Source organism: Heloderma suspectum, chromosome 5 (assembly GCF_057233095.1).
Source record: "Heloderma suspectum isolate Gila_16-S chromosome 5, 16-S_ref, whole genome shotgun sequence".
Classification (NCBI taxonomy): Eukaryota; Metazoa; Chordata; class Lepidosauria; order Squamata; family Helodermatidae; genus Heloderma; species Heloderma suspectum.
In genome coordinates this window covers 204396752-204421667 of record NC_139462.1, presented here as the reverse complement: position 1 = coordinate 204421667, position 24916 = coordinate 204396752, and the positions used below count along the sequence as shown (strand labels likewise).

General features: G+C 42.0%; 1 protein-coding gene across 1 annotated transcript; it reads right to left on the bottom strand.

The window, feature by feature from the left end:
* Positions 1-1118: 1118 nt before the first annotated feature.
* Positions 1119-24659, bottom strand: LOC146345100 (uncharacterized). The gene is made up of 7 exons (XM_084859112.1): positions 24602-24659; positions 16885-16960; positions 15111-15264; positions 14359-14519; positions 11990-12193; positions 10296-10477; positions 1119-8925 (listed from the first exon to the last, which is right to left on the bottom strand). The coding sequence occupies exons 2-7, from the start codon at positions 16937-16939 to the stop codon at positions 3337-3339; spliced, it is 6345 nt and encodes a 2114-aa protein (XP_084715238.1). The 5' UTR covers positions 16940-16960; positions 24602-24659; the 3' UTR covers positions 1119-3336.
* Positions 24660-24916: the final 257 nt, after the last annotated feature.

The following is a 24916-nucleotide window of genomic DNA, read 5'->3' as shown; positions in this document are numbered from 1 at the left end:
CATCTTCAGTAGGTTTGTGGTGTTTCTTTTCTCAAACCCAACCACAGCTTTTTTCTGTTATGATGTTGCAGCCTTCCAAGTTGAAGGGACTCACCCAAGGAAATTTGTCTTGCTGGTTAACTACATTTGTTTTCATTCAGTTCCCAGTGATTCTATGAAAGGGACTCCCCAAGGGAAATTTGTCTTAAGGGCTAATGTACTTCACATAACAGACAATGCATAGAAAGTAGCATAGAAAGAAAAGCAGTTTCAGAGGTAGTCATGAGGGCAGGGCGGAGGGCTTATCTTTCCACATCACTTTGGAGTGCGACATTCTCTTTCAGTTTAAGGAACAGAAGATCTCTTACGTCTAGCCCAGAATCCTCTTTTCAACAGTGGTGGGCAAGATGCTTCTGGGAAGCCCACAAGTGGGGCATGAACACAATGGTTTTGTGTTACTATAAATGTCTTCGGCAACTGGCATTCATAGGTATGCTGCCTCTGAACATGGAGTCATTTGGCTATTATAGCTGATAGCCATTGACAAGTGGGATCTGCAGCAAAATATTGCAGTGTATTCTCCTGTAACTTCCTGGGAGAGAGAACTAGCAAAGAGCACTGAACCCTGGACCAGTCCTGTGATATACAGCATCCCTCCCCCAAAGCACTGGGATTGGAGAGCTCTGATAAACACATTCACTGTGAGTAGAAGCTATAGATGCCAGTCAGAAAACTACATTCCCCCCCCCCCCGTATTTTTACTTGGGGAGAAATGTATCAATTTTTAGAGACACTCTGTCTCTGTGTCCCTCCAAATCCTGAATCCTCAGGAGTGTTCAGATTTGAATTTGATTTAGAGGAGTCCCGCTTCAATGTAGACATCGCCCAAATCTGTCTGAATAAGCCTGATATAAAATGATACTTTTAAGTTCACCATGTCATCATGCATATCTCTTTTGAAACAAGGGATAATTTCAGGGGCAATTTTTGTTCCAGTAGTGGACGGCTACTGTTGAAAGATATCTAGAGATGTCTGTCTGTCTGTCTATAAAATCTATAGGTCTACAGATCCATCTATTTATCTGTCTAACTACTGTCTATAAATATAGAGTGTCAGAGGGAGAGAAAAGCCTAGTTTAAAAATTTTCATATATTTATTTACTTATTACTTTTATATACAGACCTTCTGCCAAAACATTTGAGGCAGCTTACAGTTTAAAATCATTGCTTACAATGTAAAGCACATGATACAAAAGGGAAAAGGAACAGGAAAGGAAGCGAAAGATCAGCAAATTGAGGCACCAACACTTTCATAATGTTACATTACGATGTCACATAATGATCATCTGGAGTGGTCACTGCAGGAGACAGTTCTGGTAGAGGGGGGAGCCAAATGGAAGCCATCTCAACTTTCCTCCTGTATAGTCATTTTTCATGCCATAGAAAGCAGTGGATGGATTATGATATAAAACAATTATATAGCTGAGCATATACATTCAAAAACATATGCTTCTTATTGATGTGATATGTGATTTACAGGAATCCTGATTTTTAATATTATTTCTTTAGTTCCATTAATTTCATGAGAACTACATTGCATGCAGCCTGCTCCTATGTATGTTTATTTGGAGTAAGTCCCATTACGTTTAAGCAATATAAGTTTACATTGGATTGAAGTAAGTGTACATTGGATTGAAGGTTTAAACATAATTATGATTGGGTCAAGACTGGGATAATCTGATTTTGTTTTGTTTTCCAGAATGTATTTAATGGAATATTGCTATTTCTATTGCATGTAATTTCTTGTCTTTCTTTTCCTCTTTTTTTTCTTCACGATTTGTTTTTGTTGAAATCAAAATTAAAAAGATTAATAACAAAAAGACTGGGATAATCTGGGTGTATTGCACTTTTGTCTGAAAATTAGATTCCTTTCAGACAAATAAAGCAACACTTAACAGTTTATAAGTTTAACAAAAGCTTTGGTTGTACAAAGTTTAACACCCTTATGTTTATTTATTTCTGTAATATTTGTTTGTTATACTTTTACATCCAAAAATGAATATATACAATGTAGTATTTTCATGTATGAAATGTATAATATTATTTGGTACTGATTATAGTACTAAATGCATCTGTACCAATCAACCTCATGATTCAGGTATTTTTCAATCAGTGGAAAGCATTTCAGTTACATTTTAAATTGGACAAAAGACTTGGACCAAATACTAAATGCATTTACTTGGAATTAAAGCCCAATTATTTAAGCAGAATTTCTTCTAAGAAATGTACTCAGAATCACATCAGAGATAAGGAGGAAGGAAGGTTAGTCAACCAGTTGGATATGATTAGTACTAATTAGAAATGTATTCTAGAGGAATCTTGCCATATTGCGGACTTGAAAACAAAATGCCCTTTGTTCCGTTTTTAAATAGATCGCAGATCATGAGCTGTCAAATTACCCCACTGTGTTCCGCTTGAGTTCCCTCCATGAAAAGAGGAATAGCGGCAAGGAGCGAGATCAATGAAAGATAATGGAAAACACAGATATGGGGAGGAGGAGGGGAAAAGGAAATGGATGAAAAGGGGAGTCATTGTGATCTTGCATTTAAAACAGAAGCAGAAAGCCCCTTTTTAAATGCAGGATTTTAGGCGGGTGTAGAGATGCCCCATGGAAGATGTCTTCCTGAGGGCTGCTGCAATTCAAATTGGAGAATTCCCTCTCCCATGCTCCTCAAAGCTTTGCATTCCATCACACTGGTCAATATCCTAGTCAACACCAGCGCAAATACCAATGAAATTGCACTAGCATAAGCAACTTCTAGCACAATTCCAATAGCTTTAGCTCCTGCAATGGGTTTTCTGGGAAAATCCATTGCACCAGCTAATGCTGCTGGCATAATTTACATTAGCAATGATGCCGACTTGGATACTGCTCACTGTGTCAGGACAATGGAGAAAGAGGGAGGGAAGAAAAAACCTCTGCCTTCTCTGATACCTGAATGCTGGTACTATTGATTCTACTACTGCTCTCAGGTAAGTGAAACAAAGGTAAATGTGTGGGGGGCTGTCAGGGAAGACTTTAGGGTGGAGAGGATTTGCTGGAATGTGTAGGATGGAAGCCAGGAATTCTTCTCTAGCTCTGGTTTTGATCCTAACTGGAAAAGAATTCAGGGACTTCAGAAGCTCACCTCTCATTTCAGGTGGACATTTATGGACCCATGAAGTTTGTACGTGAGCCTAGCTCAGCAGAACTTTGTTCGCATCAAAGGTTTCAAATAGCTAACATAAAAACTTAGATATATTTATGCTGCTATAATTTAGAGTTCTAGAAATGGTACAGGTATTACCACATGATAGCTACAAATACGTACTCCATTTTTCTCCTCCAGTATTCTGTTTCTCTTTATATTCTCTCTTAGGTTGCTCTCTTAGATGTTTTGTCTTAGGTATTCTCTCTTGAGATGACTCTTCTAAAAGTGATGCTAAATGAAGAACTGTGGTGTCAGGATCAAGTAATTTCACAACTGGCACATCTACCCTTTTTTCCTGAAAAATGTGACTTTGTAGAGTCATAGCTAACATAGAATCTATGCCAATGGACCAAAGTGATGTATGCATTGAAATATCACTTGATTCTGTACCACTGAGTTGGCTCACCAATGACATAATATAATCTTCAGATTTTCCTGTAGTCAACTCATGGGATACAGTTTGTTCTGAAAGCTCAACATTACCACCAAGTACATTGCCACTGACTGCTTGCATGCGACTTCTGAGTGCTGGATTACGAGAAAAGTAATAATTGGCAAATGATTTAAAGTTCAGCTTTATCACAGCTTGTTGAGGATTATTCAGAATTAAGCTTGTTTTAAGATACTCATAAATATCATTCACTTGCAGAATTGCTATGCCCTTTGCTTCCAAAAGATTTTGAATGTCCTTTTGATTTTGTAGAAGTCCAAGATTCAAGGCACCCCAGTTGATGGTTTGACCTGAAAGTCCACAATTTCTCCTGTAATGGCAGAAATGGTCCAGGAAAGAATTGGCAGCAGCATAGTTTGCTTGCATTGAATTTCCAAGAAAGGAAGAAACAGATGAATAACATACAAAATAGTCCAGATCCTTCCCTTGAGTAGCATGGTGAAGGTTGATGGCTCCAGCAACCTTTGGACTTAACACTTCCACAAATGTAGCAAGAGTCAAGGCTTCAAGGCTTCCATCATGTAAAACCACAGCACTGTGGAAAACACCTTTGATTGGGCACTTTGGAAAGATTACGCTGATTGAACTGATAGCTCTCTCAACATCAGACCTAAAGTTTACATTGCACTTCAGACTTACTATTCTACTCCATTCATATTGTTTCTGCAAATCACTTATTTCTTTTTGCTTTTCAGCACTGAGCTTTCTCCGGGAAAGAATCACAATGCACCCTCCTCCATTTTGAGCAAGAAACTTCACTGTTTCAAATCCAAGCCCCGTGAGTCCCCCTGTGACGATGTAAACAGCATTCTGCTTAAACATTTTCCTCTTGGTTTCATACACTGGTATGTCAGAAATACAGCTGTTGGGCACATCACTTTTCAACAAAGCAAATGGGACAGACTTACAGGTAAAATGGGATGATATTGCATCATTCTCTGTCCGCTGAAAAAGTGAACAAGGTAAATTCTTAAATTGTTTGAGTTGCATTGATTTCATCCAGCTGGAGAAAGGCTTGTGGGATTGTTTCAGAGATGCTTTCTGGAAAATGGTGGCAAGACTGAGAACATGAATTTGAAAGTTTTCATGGCCACTTCCAATGAGTGCTCTCAGGCATTTAGAATGGTGATTGCCAAGTATTACCACTACATCCTGGAGATGTGAAAGACGAGCTAAAACATCTTTGGGTAATCTTTCCAGGGGAGGCAGGAAAACAAGGGCCCTGCACTGAGCTATACATTGTTCCAGCTCAAGTATTGTACATTTAGTTTTCCAGCCTCCTTCATGAGCTGAGTGTGTAAGTACTTTGCACAAAACTGATTCTGGTTGAGTGGAAATAATGCCTAAACATTCATTTTGTTTCATCTTTGGTAAAGTCTGATGCAAAATTTCCCATGCAATCCTGAAAAAGGATACATATGGTACTTTTTCAAAGCAGGGAAATTTCTGGGTGTTAAGACATGCTGCCTCTGGAAGCTTGAGCCGTGAAGCTGCAACCACTGGATAACATGAAACTATATGATCTCCCACACTGAACTTTTTCACTTTACGACCTGTTGCAATGACTGTCCCACTGCAATCCAGAGCCAAGAGCTTGTATTTATCAATTGTCTGTGAATTCCAATATAATGTGTTTCCAAAGTTCCAGCTGGAAACACTAACAGGAAAATAATCTTCAGAGTGGATACTTATTTTTTCAATTTGCACTTCCACACTATAATTATCAAGAGGAATATCAATGTCATCAGCCAGCTCAGCAAACACATCTCTTACTTCATAAGGTTCAGAAGTGTAAAGAGTAAACACCTCAGAGTTCTGAGAGGTCTGAGAAGGTAAACTGGAGCATATATTGTCAGTCTGGGTACGCCTGATTTCAGAAGTATAAATTCTCCCCTGATTAATCCAGACTTCAGGATAATGTTCAGCGTCACACCCTACTAAAACATCTGCTAAGGCTAAGATGTCCATTGTACTTGTTGAGCTGATATCAATCATCTGAAATGTGATTTTAGACACTTCAAGCATGCAGGCCCGTGCCATGCCATACAAAGCAAAGCCAGGGTTAATGTGGTCCACGTTCCTGTCTGTGGTCCTGTAAGTGATGATCTTGATGGAGCAATGGCTGTTCTTCTCTCTCAGTGCAATAATAACTTGGCGGAAAGCTTCACAACACTTTGATACATTTACAACAATAGTATCTGTATTTTCTTCATTCAGTCTTTGAATTCCCCACATAAACAAAACATCACTGAAGCACTGAACCTCAAGCTTAACTTTGTCCTGTGCAGCCGATTCTGGGCTTCTGGATTCCCATAATTTATCCCATTCTTCATACGCTAAAAACCTAGAACTTCTATGTAAGTGTTTTTTTAGTTGCTGAGATACTCCAATTTTGTCAGCAAACACTGCGATGCTGGGCGCTTCTCCTGAGCTTTGGATAATTTGAGAACGGTTAGTTTCCTTCCATTTATTTTCAAATAATATATCATTTTCTCTCCTGGAAGTCTTCACAAAAGTTATCCGAACATGTTTTATCTCAACCAAAACTAAGCCATGTTTATCTGTGAAGCATCCACAAAACTCTAAATAGTTCTCAGTAGACTTGCTTGTTTTCAAATACATCATCATTTCCTCTTCCAAAGGTCGAACAAGTACAAGGCTGCCTATTCCAGAAGGAAAGCCTATAGTATTTTTGAAGAAAGTTTTTGTGATCATAACCACTGTCATTTGCAGAAAACAGTCTAAGAGAACTGGATGGATAATATACTCAGGCATTTCTTCTGTGGTCTCCCTTTTCACCTTCATTGTGGTAATTACTTCCTTCAGTTCTGCACAATAAAATACATCACTTAGCTGCTTGAATGTTGTACCATACTGGAATCCAACCGAAGACAATGTTTCATATATCTCATCTCTGCTTATGAAAGATTTACATCGTAGGAAAACATCTTTATAGGAAATGCTCGTTTCTTCAAGAGAGATTTCTGGGTTCCTTGAGACTTGTCCTGATGCATAAACTGCACCTGATGATGACAATATTTTGAAATCTCTTGCTTCTTTTTGTGATTCCACTTTTACCTTCAGATCATGAGAACTTTCACTTAAAACACAAGGTGATGTAAACTTGATGTTCATCTGCCACAAACTTAAGGGTGCTTTTGTTCCTGAGGTTGTCATCACAGCTGCCAAAGCAAGTTGAACAAAAAAGGCACCAGGAACTAGAGCAACACCATTGTGCTTGTGCTCATACAGATACGCGGTTGCTGCCTGAGATATAGAATACTTGAATTCTGCATTGTCATTGCTAACACTGTGAACTATAGGATGGTTTAAATTTGCAGCTTCTTGACTTTGCAACTGGAGGACATCTATATAGCACTTGTGCTTCTTACGATCAAACTGATACCTGGGATAGGGTGATGGTATACCCTGATATCCCTCATAGAGGTGTTGCCAATCCAGATTGAATCCCAGTTCAAAAAGGTCTTTCACAAGTTTGAGAAGTGTTTCATACTCTTTGTCAATTTGCAAGGAAGGAAACACTTTAGCCTGTGTCCCTAACATTTCAGTTATGTACCTCTGCAATGCTCTTTGGGGGCCAATTTCTACAAACACAGCATTTTCCTTGCCTTCCACTGAAGTCGCTATGGCCTCTGCAAAAGACACAGGGTCCCGAACTTGCTTGGCCCAGTAGGTGCCTGTAACAAAATCATCTTCTGAAGCAGCCTTCCCAGTCACTGTGGAAAACACCTCCAATTCAGGCTTCTGTTTCTCTAACAAAGATAGATTATCTGCCATCTCTTGTAGTATTGGATCCATCATGTGGCTGTGATATGCAGCTGGCACATTTAAAGGATGAAGAAATATCTTTCTTTCGCTGAAGCGTTCAGCAAGATGCTTCTGAAGGGCATTGATGGAATCTGCATCTCCTGACAATGTACAAGACAGAGGGCTGTTAAATGCTGCTACACAGACCTTTCCTGAATATGCTCCGAGGGCTGCTGACACTTCTTGCACAGGGATGTTCCCAACCACCAGCATTCTGCCTCCAGCGACCTTGGCTTGGAGCCTGCTCCTGTGATGGATGACTTTGACAGCATCTTCCAGGGAAATCAAGCCGGCACAATGGGCAGCAGCCACTTCACCAACAGAATGGCCAACAGTGGCAACTGGCCTAATTCCCCAGTATTGCAGAAGGGTAACCAAGGCCACCTGCAGTGTGAAGAGTAAGGGCTGGGCAATCTCGGGTCTTGACAAATCCTCATGTTCACGTTCAGTTAATTCTAAAATGCCAGTGGATAAATATTTCTGAAATAATTGTTCTATTTCTTTACATTTGTCTCTAAACACTGGCTCAGATTTCAGCAAGGTCCCAAATATCCCTTTCAAATGCAGACCATTTCCAGAGAACACATAAATTAATTGTGGAGGTTTCTTTGATGGAACTGTTTCCATTTCAGCTGCAGAACGAAGCTGTTGCTCTAAGCGCTGGAGAGAGGATGCCACAAATGCTTGTCTGTATTTGTAGTTTGTGTGGCTTCTTCTACATGCAGATGTATAGGCCAGATTTGGGAGTGTTGCTGAGTCACTTGTGTTTAGATGCCTAGCTGTGTCTTCCATTGTCAGTTTAAGAGATTTACCTGAAGCTGCAGAGATAACAAACAATTCAACTGGCCTTTTGACTGGAGGAAGAAGCTGAATTTGCTTTGCCTGTCTGATAACCACATGGGCATTGGTTCCCCCAAATCCAAAACAGTTGATCCCAGCTACTCTGCCAAATTCACTAGATTCATCCCACTTCTCTACTGATACTGGAATTGAGAGATTTAGTTGCTTTGTATTTATGCTGCTAGTGCTCTCTGAAAAGTGTAAGGATGGAACAATCTTTCCATGGTGCATCATGAGAAGAACTTTGATTATTCCTGCTGCCCCTGAAGCAGACTCCGTATGTCCAATATTCCCTTTAACTGAGCCAATCTTGAGAGGGGGCAGTTTAGGACATCTCTTTTTACCAATGATATTGGCAAGACCTTCTGCCTCGATAGGATCTCCTGCAGGGGTTCCTGTGCCATGTGCTTCAATATAATGAACAATGGATGGATCAATACAAGATGGATAAATGCCAAGCAATAAGTTCTCCTGTTGCTGCTGAGATGGTCTGGTGATTGGAGTGACAGATCTTCCATCCTGGTTAACTGCACTGATGCTGATGATGCCCCATATTTTGCTGAAGTCTTCTTGCGCCTGTTTTTGGAAGGGAAAATAAGATGGGATTAATTGAGGCACTGATAAAACAGCAATAGCAAAATTAAAATTACAAAATCACAAAGATTAGTTATGGGCTTATATACTAATGTTACTAGATTACCTAAACAGGTATATGATTTGTATGGTCTTGTGCTATTTATTTTACTTTGACATGGTTCACCCTCTACCAAGATTTCAGGATAGGTAGCAGCAATTTACATCAGTGGTGCAAAAAGTGCAGCCTGCAGGACACAGGTAGCCTACCCAGACCCCTCCCCAAAACAGGAAAAAAGTAAATAAACTCTAGGAACAGGCTCTATGGTTCCTGCCATAGAAGCCTCACTCCTAGAGCATCCCTGGGGCATCCTGGGAAGCAGGGCTCAACGTGAAATAGCTATGGAGGACCTGCCTTGTATCCTGTCCTTTACTGCAGTAAGGCCTGTGAGGCTGAGATGCATGCAGGATCTTCTCCATTATGCTACCCACTTTTGGTAATTCACTCCCAGTGGAAAATATCTTGGTTACCTCCCTAACTAGCTTCCATCTCCAAATAAAATGCTTTTTATTTAGGAAAGGTTTTCCCATGGTCTGAATGTTACTGTCTGCAGTTGGGGCTTTTACTGGAGGATTGAACCCACTGCTACTTTTTACTTGTGTCTTGATGTTAAACAGTTTTTAGACTGTTTATAGGTTGCATAATTTTTATTGTACTTAATTAATTAGGTGATGATTGTAATGTTGTACACTTGGGCACTTTCTAAGTACAAATGTCTCTATTTAGTGCATTTAATTAATACTCATGTGTTTCTTGCAAGAATAAAATGAAATTATATGAATGTACAATTATATAAATATACAATTATATAAACGTTCATTCATTTTTTCATGTAATAAATGTCAGATTCTATTCTCACAGACAATATTTCATTACTAGGAAAAGATAAGCCTTTTCCCCTCCACCAGGGAGCATATTCATCATAATTGCAAATACTGTGTTGAATGCAGCTGCACAGATGAAATGGGCATCTTTTGGCTATTGCCCATGACATCTCTGATTATGAGAAATGAACAACTCCCCACAGCCTGGCTTCTAAATAAGGATGCTTGCAAATTGTATTTAATGGGAAACGACTTGAGATCTCTAATTAAAAAAAACACATCTTCTCTGGGAGATGCCATGACACTTAAAAGTTATTTTCGAACACCTCTATATGTGTAGTGTAGCTGCAGCAATGCTAGGAGCCCAGGGCCCAATCCTGTTGCTGCTGCCACCATGTAGAAAATACAGGATCAAGCTGAACAACTCTATAGTAGTTTGACCTGATGTTTCATCATTTATTATTGTGGGTCTTTAAAAATTCCAGTACCTTCTTTAGTGGTTTCAGTAAAAGAACGCCACAGCCCTCTCCTCTTCCATAGCCATCTGCCTTTTTAGAAAAGGGTTTGCTCATCCCATCAGGAGAGATCATTTTTGCTTTGCACAGGGATACAAAGGTGCGGGGATCTATGATGCAGTTCACTCCACCGCATAATGCTGCTTCACAGTCACCTGTAATAAAATAAAATTAATTTTCAAGTGTCATTCATTCTGCATGTGTAAATATATATATACACACACACACACACACACACACACATACACATACATACATACACGGGGGGTAGGTGTAAAGCGGCACAACAGCAAAACAATGAGGAGGTTCTAGGTCCACTATATTAATTAATTTAATTTATTTATTGCATTTATATCCCACCTTTTCTCCTCTTGCAAGGAACCCAAGGCGGCTTACACCGCCCTCCTCCTCTCCATTTTATCCTCACAACAACAATCCTGTGAGGTAGGTTGGGCTGAGCGTCTGTGACTGGCCCAAAGCCACCCAGTAAGCTTCCATGGCCGAGTGGAGACTAGAACCCGGACCTCCCAGCTCCCAGTCCAACACATTCACTACACCACACTGGGTCCCCATAGGTACAGTCAGTCTTAAGATAAAATGTTACTCTTTCTGTCTTTTATATATATTCTTTCTATCTTTCCTACACACACATACAGACACGCACATACAATTTCAATTATATTATTTTTATCATTCTCTATATCAGTAAAATTTGGGAGTGAAATGAATGGGTGGTGCCATTTTGGTTACATAAAGATCACCACCAAACAAGAGGGACTTCGCCGGAGAATCCCAATATTTGCAGTACAATTAAACCGTAATGGAGAGCATCATCATCATTATCATGGCGATCTCGTGACCGAGTAAGATTGTCTTCCAAGAGTAGAGTCTTAACAGTGGGTCTACAGGTGGCTGTGAAGGACAATTCTGGATCCACACAGCCTCCCACAGTGAGGACGTAGGTTTCCAGGTGGAAGGCGGTCACAGTCAGGGTTTGCTTGACATGCCTTCTGCTGAGCTCATTTCTCCCTTTCGCCCAGTACTCATGGTACAACCCAATGAGGACTAAGCATGGTCACACTGGGCATAGAATGCTAACTGTCTATGTGGGGGAAGGGGGAATAAAATAGAAAACTAGGAGCAGGGGCAGAGAAGGAACTGAATATCTTGGAGAGCATGGCTGGCTGGAAAAGTGAACAGCGACACTCCACACTGCAATATTGTGTTGCAGGATCCACTTGTTTTCATCTATAATTACAAAAGACTCTCTGATCAAAACAAAGTGTTTTCAAGCTCTAAAAATGTAATAAATTTAATTATTCACAGACCAATTTACAGGCAGTGTACAGACAACAAAACTTCAGTCAGCTGGGAATAGTATTAAAACTGGCAAATAAGTCCCATTAAATTCAATAAGGCTTACTTTTGAGTATACATGCACAGGATTGCACTGTTTATTTATTTGGATTTTCGATTTCAGTGCTGTAAACCATCTTGGGAGTACTTTTGAAGAAAGAGAGGTGGTATATAAAATATTTTATAAATGAACAAATAAACGAACATCACTTCTATTTCTTACTGACAGTAAAAAAAAAAAAAGCTTATGTTAACATTTTGCCCAGAAATAACAAATTACAAAAGATTTCATTACTTCAAAAATCTCATACCTTGTCTGATTCCATGTAAGGCATAATGCAATGCATAAAAAAAAGAGGAGCAGGCAGTATCAAGGGCAAGTGATGGTCCAGTCAGATTAAAAGTGTATGAAATCCGGTTAGCGGCTATGCTCACTGCTACCCCAGTACCATCATAATGGTTTATTTCTTTTGTTGCTTTGCTGGTTATAATCTCATAGTCACGATTCATCAGACCTGTAAATAGACAAGATGAGCTTCATGTTAATATGAGATGGCAAGGTCAAATGCATGATAATGCAAAAGGCTGGATGCGCCTGATCTCGTCTGATCTCAGAAGCTAAGCAGGGTCTGCCCTGGTTAGTACTTGGATGGGGGACTGCCTGGAAATCAGGCTTCCTGCATTGAGCAGGGGGTTGGACTCGATGGTCTTGTAGGCCCCTTCCAGCCCTATGATTCTGTGTTGTTAGCATTTGACATTATGTGCTCTTCCTAGTATATTTGACACTGGAAATATTCTAAAATATTATTTAAAAGGGACTTTAAGCATATATTTGGGTCATGTGCTTGTAGCTGGCCATGCCTCTTTGCAAAAAACAGGAGAGTACAGTGTGGGAGGAGAAGTTTCCCCTTCCCCCCTGTTTTTTCTTGTTAAAAATTACTCCTCCCCCAAAGCTGCTATATGGTGCAATTTTTTTAAAAAATCAGAGGAAATATCTGGGGAAGGGGTGATTTTCAGTGGAAAAATGGCATATACAACAAGAGTCAGCCTTTCATTCTCATGTGCCCTGGGGGGTGTCTCCATAAGCGATTTACTCCAAGCTGGCTGCGTGTGGAGGTGATTAGGGATACATGACATCAAGGCTATCCCACAGCCACCCGGAGCTTATTGCAGAAAAACCGGATTTCCTGAGACTGCTTATAGTCCGATTCTTTTCCTTAAGTTGGGTTCTCCGTGGCATAGTTGTTGTGTGCCCCAAGCCCTGCATTTACTTTGAGCATGCTAGCCCTGCCCAAGGCTGTGCCTTTCACCATGACACCAGGTTGAGGGGTGTTTCCTGTCCCTGTGTTTCCTGTCCCTGTGTTTCCCAGCACAAACAAATGTGTGTCTACTCAGAAGTAAATCCCATTGTGGTCAATGAGGCTTGTCCCCTGAATGCGCACTTCAGAATTTACAGAAATTCTCAAAATAGCACATTTTATAGCACTAGTTTCCTAAAGGCTGTAAAGCGTGATCTCAATGCTGCGATTCTCCGTTGTTTGGTTTATTGCTATTCGGAAATAACTACTTCATGCCTTCAATCTTGCGATCCTGTGCAGCATCGGGTTAGAAAGGGGGCTGGTTTCCCATCCCTTTGTTTCCCGTCCCTGTCTTTCCCAGTACAAACGAATGTGTGTCTACTCAACTTCAGCAGCTTCAAGGCAAGGAAAACACTGTGTTCCTGTGATGATTGTTGCTTTAAGGAAGTAATGATGGGGGTGGGGGAAGAAGATGAGTGATTTTTGACCTGTGATGATTGTTGCTTTAAGGAAGTAATGATGGGGGTGGGGGAAGAAGGAAAGTGATTTTTGTCAAGACACAGGAGGGAACCTCAGGATTTTCTCAAAGGAGAAAGTGGGGGAGAGCCTAGATGGAGGGGAAGCCTCTCTTATTGGTTGAGCAGCCCCTGCCAGTGAGATAATGTTCACTCCAAACCCTCCCACCCCACCCAGAAATATGTTCTGTGAAGTGACTCATACTGGTGCGGTGCAATCACTCATGGAGCCCTGAGTGGACCAAAGTGCACCAAAGACAATCCCTAGAAAAAAATCTGGGTAATCCTCCTTTCGCTTCTCCTTCCATTATCGTGGAGAAACCCCCCTGGTTCCTCTTGCTTTAGGCAGACAAAGAAACATGGGTAGCTGCTAGCACTCTGGGAGATGTAGTACAAGACATGCAGAGGGCAGCCGATTGGGGAAGGCTGCTTTAAGTCATGTCTAGTTTGACCCTAAGTTAGTAAAATAAAATGACTCCATTTAACCATCAGGTTTTAGAGGACTGCATGGGCTTGGGGGGAAGTGATCAGACCTAATCATGTGCCAGCTTATTATCATGAATATGGAATTGGAATTGGGTATTTTGCAGGGGGAGACCAGCTATTTCCTGATTTCCATAGAAAACAGCTTAGTTTTCTGAACTGGTTTTCTGACTGAACTCAGTTCTGAATTGAGCCAAGGGGAATTTGTCCATCACTATTTCAGGCTAGGTGTACAGTTGCAGCCTATTACATTCATATGCATTGACCTTCTAATGACGCTGTGAATAGCTAAAACATAGAGGAACAAAATGTTATTATGTTTTTCATGGCCACTATGATTATGCAATAATTTAATTCAGATTTCACAAATGGACATTAACTCACCAACAAAAACCCCAGTTTTGGTGCCACTAATATCCTCTGTGCGTATCCCTGCGTCTTCCAAAGATTTGTAGGTACATTCCAGCAGTAGTTTGTGCTGAGGATCCATTCGTTCTGCTTCCAGATCATGAATGCCAAACAACTTATTGTCAAATGTGTTGAATCTGAAAAGAACAGTTTGAAAAATGTCTACACGTGGGGAATACTAATAACCAAGGATAAAATGACCAAGCTGTAACACTTCCAACTGTGATTCTGTTGTCATGATAAGTGGCAGATGCCTCCCTCCTTGCTATTCACCTCTCCCGTCTTTAGAATGGGTCAAAAACATGCTTCACATCTTGAAGGCTAGCGGACAAGTGCACTAGTTATCTGTTCCACAAGCTTGTTTTGCTCTTATGTTTGAATACTCTGCATAGGACTGAGCTGTTGCTTCTGCATGCATGAGAACTGCTGCATAGAATCGCCTTTGCAGCGACAACTGTTGCACTGGAGTTTACTCCTGGGCAGACTTACTTAGAATTGAGCTGTATTTTGTATGCTTGGTGTGAAAATGTCCAAATTAATAAGAATCACATTTGGCCTTCCCCACTTTGCTTTCTCTGTCCTTCACCATGCCCCATGAACTTAGCCCCGCCGACTACTGGAATGGCCCCCCCAAGACCCTTCCCAAATTGATATTTTGCCCCTGGGCTGAAAACAATGTGACACCCCTGATACAACATGACTTTTAGAATATGAATACACAGTCTTACTCATCAATAAGAGCAGCACGTCTTGTGAATATTTTTCCTGGTTTGTTGGTGTCCAGATCATACCACTCATTGACATTAAATCTTTCTGGAGGTATGTCTACTGTACAGTTTCTGCCTTCTATCAGCACTTGCCAGAAATTGTCGGTTCCTTCTCCTGTAGCGAGATTTAAAACATTTATATTTGGAGGACAGGAAATCTTATTTGATATATTTTAATTTCCTTTTTAAAAAGTTGACGCTCAGCTACATTGAACAATTAGTATTGCTACAAAGATCCCTCCTGCTCAGTAACTGTTTTTAGCAGTGGGCCACACTGAATTAGTGATGGGGTGAACTCTCCCAGTTAGGCTCAGAATTGGGCATGGGAACCATGAAAAAAAAAAAACTCAGAAAATGATGCCCTGGTGATGTCATGGGGGGGGGGGAATCTTCATGACAATAGAATGAGAAGTACATTGGAGGATTACCCAGATTTTCAGTGAATCTGCTTTGGTCTGTCAGGGACACAAGAAGCAAGAAAAGCTGAGTGTGCAGTACCTTTTGGCCTTGAAAAGCCAAAATCCCTAATTCTGGAGTGCAGCATCTGAAGGCTTCCCATGAAAGCAGCCCAACCCCCCAATTTCACCCTATTCTAGCACTCTGCTGTGGAATTACTGCTTCCTGCCCCACCTTCCTAGCCCCCTTTCTCCTTCTCCCTGCTTGCAATGAGATGAGAAGCTCCTGTGATCTCAAATGATCACTACTGTGACTTTACATAAGAACAGAGAGACTACAGAACATCAAAGAAGCACAGCATCGGATTTTCATGGAGAAGTAAAAGAGTGCTTTAGGGCGAGTTAGTAAAGTTAGCCTTTAACCCTTTTAACCCTTTAGTGATTTACCATGGCTCCATATGCACTGAGATCTGTTAAATATTCACTGCAGGGGAGCGAGATTTATTTCTTGCTTCTGAGTAAACATGCACAGAAGGGGATTGCTTTATAGACCGTCTCATCCAGCACTGTAATATGTTAGAAATTCACTGTGCGGGAGCAAGATTTATTTCTTACTTCTTTACTGAGTAAACATACACAGAAAGGGGGGGGGGACATGGGAAAAACTACTTTGATTGGGGAAACAAGAGGGAATGGGGCATCCCACCCCCTTGAACATGTCACTGCCAGGTCACAGAGGATTTAATGTGGGGGTGGGGTGGACATGGCCCACGGTGGCAAAACCACCAGGGAGCCACTTTAAGTAAAAAAGTCGGACTAAAAGGAGTTTCATACAATGCAGCTTTTCAAGAGGGAAGTGGCTGGTTGGCAACAGATTGGTGACAACATAATCTGCCGTGAACGACCTCAGACTTCTGTAAATTCGCACCAAATCGCTCATGAAGACAGCCCCTAGGTGAACTAAAAGGTATAATTTTCCCCCTCCCAAACTTGGCCAGTGAGCCTCCAAACCCCCGTCCTCCCACCTGCATTGCTGGCTCAGCATCAAGACAATACATGTCTGAATCCATTCTCATATGAAGCACTTTCTATTCCTGAGCCATTGTGAATGTGAATAACTGTTTTCCCCAAGTGAACAGCATGTAGCTGATGTAGCAAAATGAATCACAGCTTACAGAGGGCTTCTGACTTGCGGGCACTTCCCTGCTTAGAGTTTTAAATACTATATTTCCGTCTAATTATAATTCCTATTTTATTCCTTATTGATGGACTCTGGTCCTCCTTGATCTTCCTGCTGAGCCTTGGATTTTTATTTTAATATATCAGTCATGGAAACTTACCTCCAGGAAAATTGCAACCTATCCCTACAATGGCAATTTCATCTTCAGGTTCCATTTCCTCCCGTGTACTTAGTAACTGCAAAATAATATATATATATATATATATTTAAATTTCTAACAGTGTATTTAATCTTAGGTGAATATATTCAGATAGATGCTAAATAATACACACATTCATCGTTGTGCAAAATATTTGATCAGTAGAGGCTGCAGTCTTATGTACACTTACCTGAGAATATCACAAAAGAACACAGCAGGACTTGCTTCTGAAGAAACATGTATAAGATCACACTGTACCAGGTTAGGATGCACAAGCACAAAGTAATTTTTATGTTCACCCAAACATAGGCACACTGACCTTAATTCTATCCTATGTGTTGTTGGAAGCTATGAGCTACATGAACAGTATTCTTTATCATTTTACTTTTTACTTTATACATGCAGGTTATGATCCAACACTATGCGTGTACAGCTACTAAAGCTATGCAAACAGAACCCTCTTATGAAAGCAGCAATCAACAGGTAGGAAAGAGAAGGTAAATATAACCCCCATTGTGTTCCCTCTTGAACAGTTAACACAGTTGCTGATTTTTTTAAATGGGGCTCCATTTGGGCAGGCCAGGCATCTGGATCAGGGAAGGAACCCCATGTGCAGTACCCAGCTAGGAAGATGCATACAGAAACCTGCTTCTGTGTGGATATGACCCCAGTGGGATATGTGCATGTATATTATGCTTTCCTTCCTCTATGTGAGACTCAGCTTTCTGACACCCTCTGGCAAGTTGACACAGATCACTGTTTGCAATGAAACTGTTTACTGCAGTTGATCAGGTTACACAGATCCACTTTCCAGAATTTTGTGGCTAAGCTTACAGCATTTATAATCCCCAATAAATCACACAATTTATGGAAAAGCATTTGCACATTGCTTTGTTCAAGAGGCAGGCCTAAGGCTAGCATTCATACAGAGTCCTAGTCCCAGCAATATAGTACAAGTCATTGTACTATACAATGATAGCCATTTTGTGAGAGTGCCCATGACATTCTCTCAAAATGTCAAATGGGCTCACCAGCCCCAAAAGGTTGGGGACCCTACACTAATCCATTCCTTCATCTGAAGACATACATGGGGTGTGGCCCATGGCCATAGACAGACATAATCCAACTCTCCCTGTACACATGTTCAGGTGAATCTTATCTCATTATTGCTAAGACCCAGAAACTGAACAACACTGGGTTAAATCAGCCTGCACCAGTTTTTTGTCCTGTTGGCTTCTATGCTGGTATCCCCCTGCTGAGGGCTCATAGCTCAGTGGTAGGGCTCTGCAGATAGAAGGACATAGGTCAGTCTAGAGAATTGCCAATTAAAGGATCTCAGTAAGCAGGGCCAAGCAAGACCCCTGCTTGAGATGCTGACGAGCCACTGCCACTCAGAGTAGACAATATTAGGCTAGATGGACCTTCTTACACTGAGACCATCTCTACACCAGCCTAAAACCCCACTTTCTGCTTCCATTTTAAATGCAGAATCACAACGGATATGAGCGTCTTTCCCCCTCTCCCCCTTATCTGAGTCTTCCATACGTTTAATTATACAGCCACTAGGTGGTGCTGTGGTCTAGCTCCTCTTATTGCAGAGTTTCCTATTTTCAAGAGGGAACTTAAGTGGAACTCAAGCACTATAATTTGATAGCTCATTATCTCCGATCTCTTAAAAAATGGAATAAAGGTCATTTAGTGCTGGAGACACCCTGGAGGCTGACAATGTCATCTAAAGGACCCGCAATCCTCCATGAGTAACCAATCTCAATAGCAGGATCAAAGGTCCATGTGATGAAGCCCTGATACTCTGCATGTTGAATGCATTGGGAACAGAGCACAACCAAACACGCTGGTCATACAGACATTAGTGCAACTTAATGGCAATAATTTCTTCAGATCTTCCTTATCAAGCTCCTCTCCGATTAATCATAATAACAATAATACAAGAGGACAGGAGAGAAAAGATAGCTGTCAACATCTATACCTGGTGATTTTAGTATAGCAGTCCAGGCAACCTCTTAAACACCTAGCAGGCAAATCCAGCCACCTCTCCTCTTCTATTAAACTTGCCGGACCTTGCAGCAATTTGGCTTGGTTTATATTAAGTCACAGAGGTCCAGGATAGAGTATTGACTCACCACTCAGTATTCATTTAGATAATCATGCCCACCTTTTACTTCTCTGTTGAGGTTTTCTGGAGGTGAAGACTTGGGAAGAGCCTATACTTTCCTAAAAGACACTTGGACAATAAAGAACAAGGAAAGAGGAGGTACGTTTCTTCCCATAGCTGCCACAATGGCAAGGAGAGGCCCCATTGCAGGTGCTTAGGGATCTAGGGGTGCTGTTGCCTCTGCTTCTCTCAGTCACACTTGAATTCGAACACAGGTAAGAGCCCACTATCAAGCCTACTCTGTGGCGGTGAGGGTGGAAAAGAGACAGTTCTTTTCCACCAGCACTGCATCTTCTCAGTGTCGTCCAGCGGAGATTTTCCGAGTGGTTCACAGCCTGTTACATTCTGGGCCAGGGCGAGAGACGGTGGAACCCTCGGTGGCACGCTGTGACGAGTTTGCACAGCACTTTGAAGATAAAGTTGCTCAGATTCGTCATGAATTGGACACCATGATTAATGCAATTCCATTGGTAGAGGCGTTCAGAGCACCGTCTGGTCCAGTTTTATTGGATGAGTTTCAGTTACTGAGGCCTGAGGATGCGCCGTAGGGATGTACGAAAGTCACTTACCTTTCACGGATTATGTTGATGGTGGGGGGGGAGGCACTCCGTCCCTCCCCCCAGAATCCTGGACGGGGGGGAGGCTCTCCGTTCCTCCCCCCACCGGAATCCTGGCCGGCCGGCTGTGCTCCGCAGGGATTCTGTGGAGCCACCAGCCAGCTCTGCCAGCAGCCAGACATCCAGCCGCTGGCTAGCAGGGACGCAAATGGCAGCGGCCGTAGCTGCCGCCGTTTGCGTCCCTGCAGTCAGCCGTGATAGGCTATGTAAATGTTTACGTAGCCTATCACGTCTGACTTAAAAAAACCAAACAAACAACGTGCATATGCAAATGGTGGCGGCCACCGCCACCGCCATTTGCATTCCTTATTTTGGCACGTCTTAGTCTATGTCAAGATTTATGTAGACTAAGACGGCGAAAATAAGGGGAACGCAAATAGCGTAGCGGTTTTTTTTTTAAACCTAGCCGTGATAGGCTATGTAAATCTTTACGTAGCCTATCACGTCTTTTTTTTTTTTTTTTAAACTGGAAATGGCGGCGGCGGCGGCAGCCAGTTGGAAGACTGGCCACCGCCGAACCGCCGCCGGAGCCGCCGCTGGAGCCACTGCCACCTGGAAGATCCGCCCTGGGTAAGTCTCGTCCCGGGGGAGGCGGGGGGGGGGCAGACCATTCTGCCACCAATTTCGGGGGGCCGAATGAGCTGGCATTCGGCCTCCCTGAGATCCATGGCGGAATTCTCTGACATCCCTAGGATGCAGAAAAGGTGATTGGCCAAGTCCGATTGACCACTTGTGTGCTTGACCCTTGCCTTTCATGGCTTATTAAATCAAACAAGGAGGGGATGTCTGGCTGGGTCCAGGAGGTTGTAAATTCCTCCTTGAGAGAGGGAGTGGTGCCTGCCGCTTTAAAAGAGGCGGTAATTAGACCACTCCTGAAAAAGCCTAAACTGGACCCAGAAGATGTTAATAATTATAGGCCAGTGGCCAACATCCCTTTCCTGGGCAAGGTGCTTGAGCGGGTGGTTGTAGGACAGCTCCAGGCACTGTTGAATGAAACGGGTTATCTAGATCCATTTCAGTCGGGCTTCAGGCCTGGTTTTGGAACGGAAACTGCCTTGGTCGCCCTGTGGGATGACCTCTGCCGGGAGAGGGACAGGGGGAGTGCAACCCTGTTGATTCTTCTGGACCTCTCAGCGGCTTTTGATACCATTGACCATGGTAACCTTCTGGATAGATTGTCTGGGTTGGGAGTTGGAGGCACTGCACTACAGTGGTTCCGCTCCTACTTGGATGGCCGATTCCAGAAGGTGGTGCTGGGGGATTATTGCTCTGTGCCATGGCAATTGTGCCATGGGGTTCCACAGGGCTCTATTTTATCCCCCATGCTGTTTAACATCTACATGAAACCGCTGGGGGAGGTTATCCGGAGGTGTGGGCTGAGGTGCCATCAATATGTGGATGACACCCAGCTCTACCTCTCTTTCTCATCAAAACCAGGTGAGGCAGTGGCTGTTCTGAATCAGTGCCTGGGCACGGTAATGGACTGGATGAGGGCCAATAAACTGAAACTCAATCCAGACAAGATGGAGGTACTGTTAGTGGGTGGTTCGTCTGCCCGGCTAGGTGATATTCAACCTGTTCTGGAGGGGGTTGCACTCCCCCTAAAGGATCAGGTTCGTAGTTTGGGGGTGCTCTTGGATCCAGAACTGTCACTTGAGGCACAGGTGAACTCAGTGGCACGGAGCACTTTTTATCAGCTTAGGCTGGTATACCAACTACGCCCTTATCTGGACAGAGATAGCCTAGCTACAGTTATCCATGCTCTGATAACTTCTCATCTGGATTACTGAAATGCGTTATACGTGGGGCTGCCTTTGAAAACGGTCCGGAAACTTCAGCTGGTCCAAAATAGGGCAGCAAGATTGTTAACAGGGACTGGCCTGCGAGCTCATATTATGCCAGTACTTTTCCAGCTGCACTGGCTGCCAGTCCATTTCTGGGCTCGATTCAAAGTGCTCGTATTAACATTTAAAGCCCTTAACGGCTTGGGGCCAGGTTACCTGAAGGATCGCCTCCTCCCATATGTGCCTGCCTGGACCTTAAGATCTTCCTCAGCGGCCCTTCTCCGTGAGCCCCTGCCAAAGGAAGTGAGGCGGGTGGCTACTAGGAGGAGGGTTTTTTCTGCTGTGGCACCCCGGCTCTGGAATGAGCTCCCTGGTGAGGTTCGCCTGGCACCTACATTGTATTCCTTTCGGCACCAGGTGAAGACCTTTTTATTTTCCCAGGCATTTTAGCATTTTAGCTTTCTAAACTTTTAGCTTTGCTGTTTTAAATCTGTATTTTAAACTCCTGCACTGCTGCTAGGTTTTATTGTGGTTGTATTGTTATATTGTGGTTTTAATGTTCTATATATTTTAAATTGTTTTATTGTGTGCTGTTTGGTTTTAATTTTTGTGAACCACCCAGAGAGCTTCGGCTATTGGGCGGTATAGAAATGAAATAAATATAATTAATTAATTAATTAATTAATTCAGGGTGCCCCTCCAGAACTTTTTTTTTTTTAATGCAAGAAATCTGCAGTTATTCAGTTGCTGTCCAGGAATCATGTAGTGTTTCCTGGGTTAGACTCTTCACTGCATGGAAATCAGAATATTTTGTCACTCGGAAAGTGTGACACACAACACACAGACACACACAGTACATCTGTGGTTATTCAAGTTGCCATGTGCATTTTAATTGTACAAGTGTGGCAGATATCTTTTGGTTTATGACTATGCATAACAGTTGACAAATGACACCCTTCACATGCCCACAGTATTATTAAAAGTGTGGAACTTCTTCTCCCCCCACCCCCTGCCCACTGCCATATACGAGCAGTGCCAAGTCTTACAAGCTTTCAGCACCAGCTGAAGACCTATTTGTTTACCCAGGCTTTTGATTAAATATCCCTCTCTTTCCTTGTGCTGCATTGCGTACACTGTTACTTACCTGTTACTGTCCTCCCCGGTTTAATTATGTGGAGGTTTTGTCGATGTTGTATTATTTTACTATGTTTTACTGCTTGCAACCCACACTTTGGGATTATTTTCTAATGAAAAGTGTGCAAGAAATTTATAAAATAAATAATTAATTTAAAAATTACACTACTTCTTTAGAGGCTGAGCAATTCCCTAATATATCAGTCAGGGGGGTAGCGGGTAGTTACTTTCCCCTCTCTTTAGTTCTAGGCTCTGTTCTAGACCCTTTATGGGCCTTTATGGCCCTGTTCTCAGCCAGTCCTCTCATGTACTCTCTTCTCATTTATTGTGGACAGCAAGAATCTAATTTTTGCCCCATAGCAGGTAGAGGAGAAAGAGGGGACTGGTTAAAGAAAGGGTAAAAGTACAGTGGCAGCATATTCTTCTGCTGCCTCAAAGCATTAAAAGGAATCCAAATATGCAAAATCTCCAAGTGAAGTTCTAACAATGAAACGTATCTGTATTTTTCACTATTTACCCCTTTAAAACACATGAAAGCAGCAACTAGGAAAATATTAGGCCCTTGCTTATATATATTTTAGTCATACAGCAAATAATAAATTCATGCAAACTTCATAACTGACAGGATGCACATGCATTTTGTACTCAGTATCTGAATATAAGTATCTCCTTGCTGAGAGAGAGGTGGGATTGCAGGACCCAATCCACTGGCTCAGCTGAGAGACAAGCTGCCATTTGGCTCCACTTTCCCTCAGCTTTAAGAACTGCTGCCTGAGTTTGCTTATTTTCCTCCTCCCTCCCCACCCCTTGTTCCTTTTGTGTCATATCTTTTTAAATTATAGGCCTGCAGGCATAGATTGTCTTTTCTTTTAATCTGTGTGTGCCACTTAGTAAAATATACTTTATAAATACTTTATAAATGATAAATGGCAGCAATAATAACATTGTTGCATAAGGAAGTGTCCATAGGTTTTTGGACTACAAAATGCAAGGAGGACAGTGTATTCTAAGAGCAAGTGAGAGAGGCTGAACTAAATCTGCCACTGCCACTGAGGAAGGAATGTGTAGCTGCTGAAAAAAGGTTTCGGTCACTCTGGACATGAGTGTTGGGTGGTTGTGCCTGGCTTGGTTTCTATCACTTCGTGGCAGTGACATCTCTGCCTTCTGAGGGGAACAGGGGCCACTGCCACTGAAGAAGATGGGCAAGGACCAATGCTGCCTTTTCCAAAGCATCACCTCACCACCCCTTCCTCCTTCTCAAACCCAGACCTAGGCTGCAATTGTGGTTTTAGGCCCTTGGTTTTTGAACTGAATTTGGAAAAACAATCAAATATTGGAAGAAAGGTATGCAATATTCCATAAATTTGGGGGGATATAAACGAATGGCAAAAAGTTCACAGAACAGCAAAATTCACTCAAAATACTAAGCACTGCAGGTGAGCTTTCTAAGATCATTTATTTCACTATACTTGGGGCACAATCCTATGCATGTTTAGATGGACAAAAGTCCTACAACTCCCAGCATTCCCTAGGCAGCATAGCTAGCTGGGGAATGCTGGGAGTTGTAGGACTTTTGTCTGTCTAAACTTTCATAGGATTGCACCCTTAATCTTACACTCCCATGCTGATCCACTTCAACACCTGTCTTACTCATGAAGCTATGATGGTCCTATTCTGATAAATACTGAAAATCACAATTTGACATAAAAAGAAGCAACACAGCACAGAAGTCACAACAGGACAATGACATATATCAACAGGTTCTGTGTGGCAGAACCCAGTCCCCCCAAATTCCTGTTCTGTGTTTGTTTGTTTTTGTTTTTTTAAGCAATCACCCATTTGAAAAATGAGCCATTTCTACCTAGGCAAATCTTCCAAAATTACTCCCCCCCCCCCGGGATCATAAATAAAAACAACTGTTATTTAAACAATCCCCATTTCTAGCATATATATTCTGACTGATCTAATACCTGTAAGCTTTTCCACAGACATGCAGTTCTTCTTCAAGGTCTGAATCACCTGCTGTTTGAGACTAATAAGCCATTGCTACTTATATTCCAGAGCTATATCATGTGATCAAGATAAATAATTCATAAGAAAAGATAGTACTATCAGGAAGGAAATCATAAACAATCCTTAGGCTTGCAGAGTGATGTAGAAGCTGGCTTTTTTCCACCACAATCTGTAAATTCTTCTTAAAACACTAAGGGCATAATCCTATGCATGTTTAGACAGAAAAAAAAGTGCTATAACTCCCAGCATCCCCCAACCAGCATGTCTTACTG

Bases quoted from the DNA above. Each gene is read 5' to 3' on its own strand.
- LOC146345100 (XM_084859112.1), bottom strand. From the start codon at position 16,939: ATGGAACCTGAAGATGAAATTGCCATTGTAGGGATAGGTTGCAATTTT. The intron at 12,194-14,358 runs GTGAGTTAATGT...GTCTATTTACAG, and splicing joins CAAAACTGGGGTTTTTGTTG to GTCTGATGAATCGTGACTAT. The intron at 8,926-10,295 runs GTACTGGAATTT...TTCCAAAAACAG, and splicing joins TACTGAAACCACTAAAGAAG to GCGCAAGAAGACTTCAGCAA.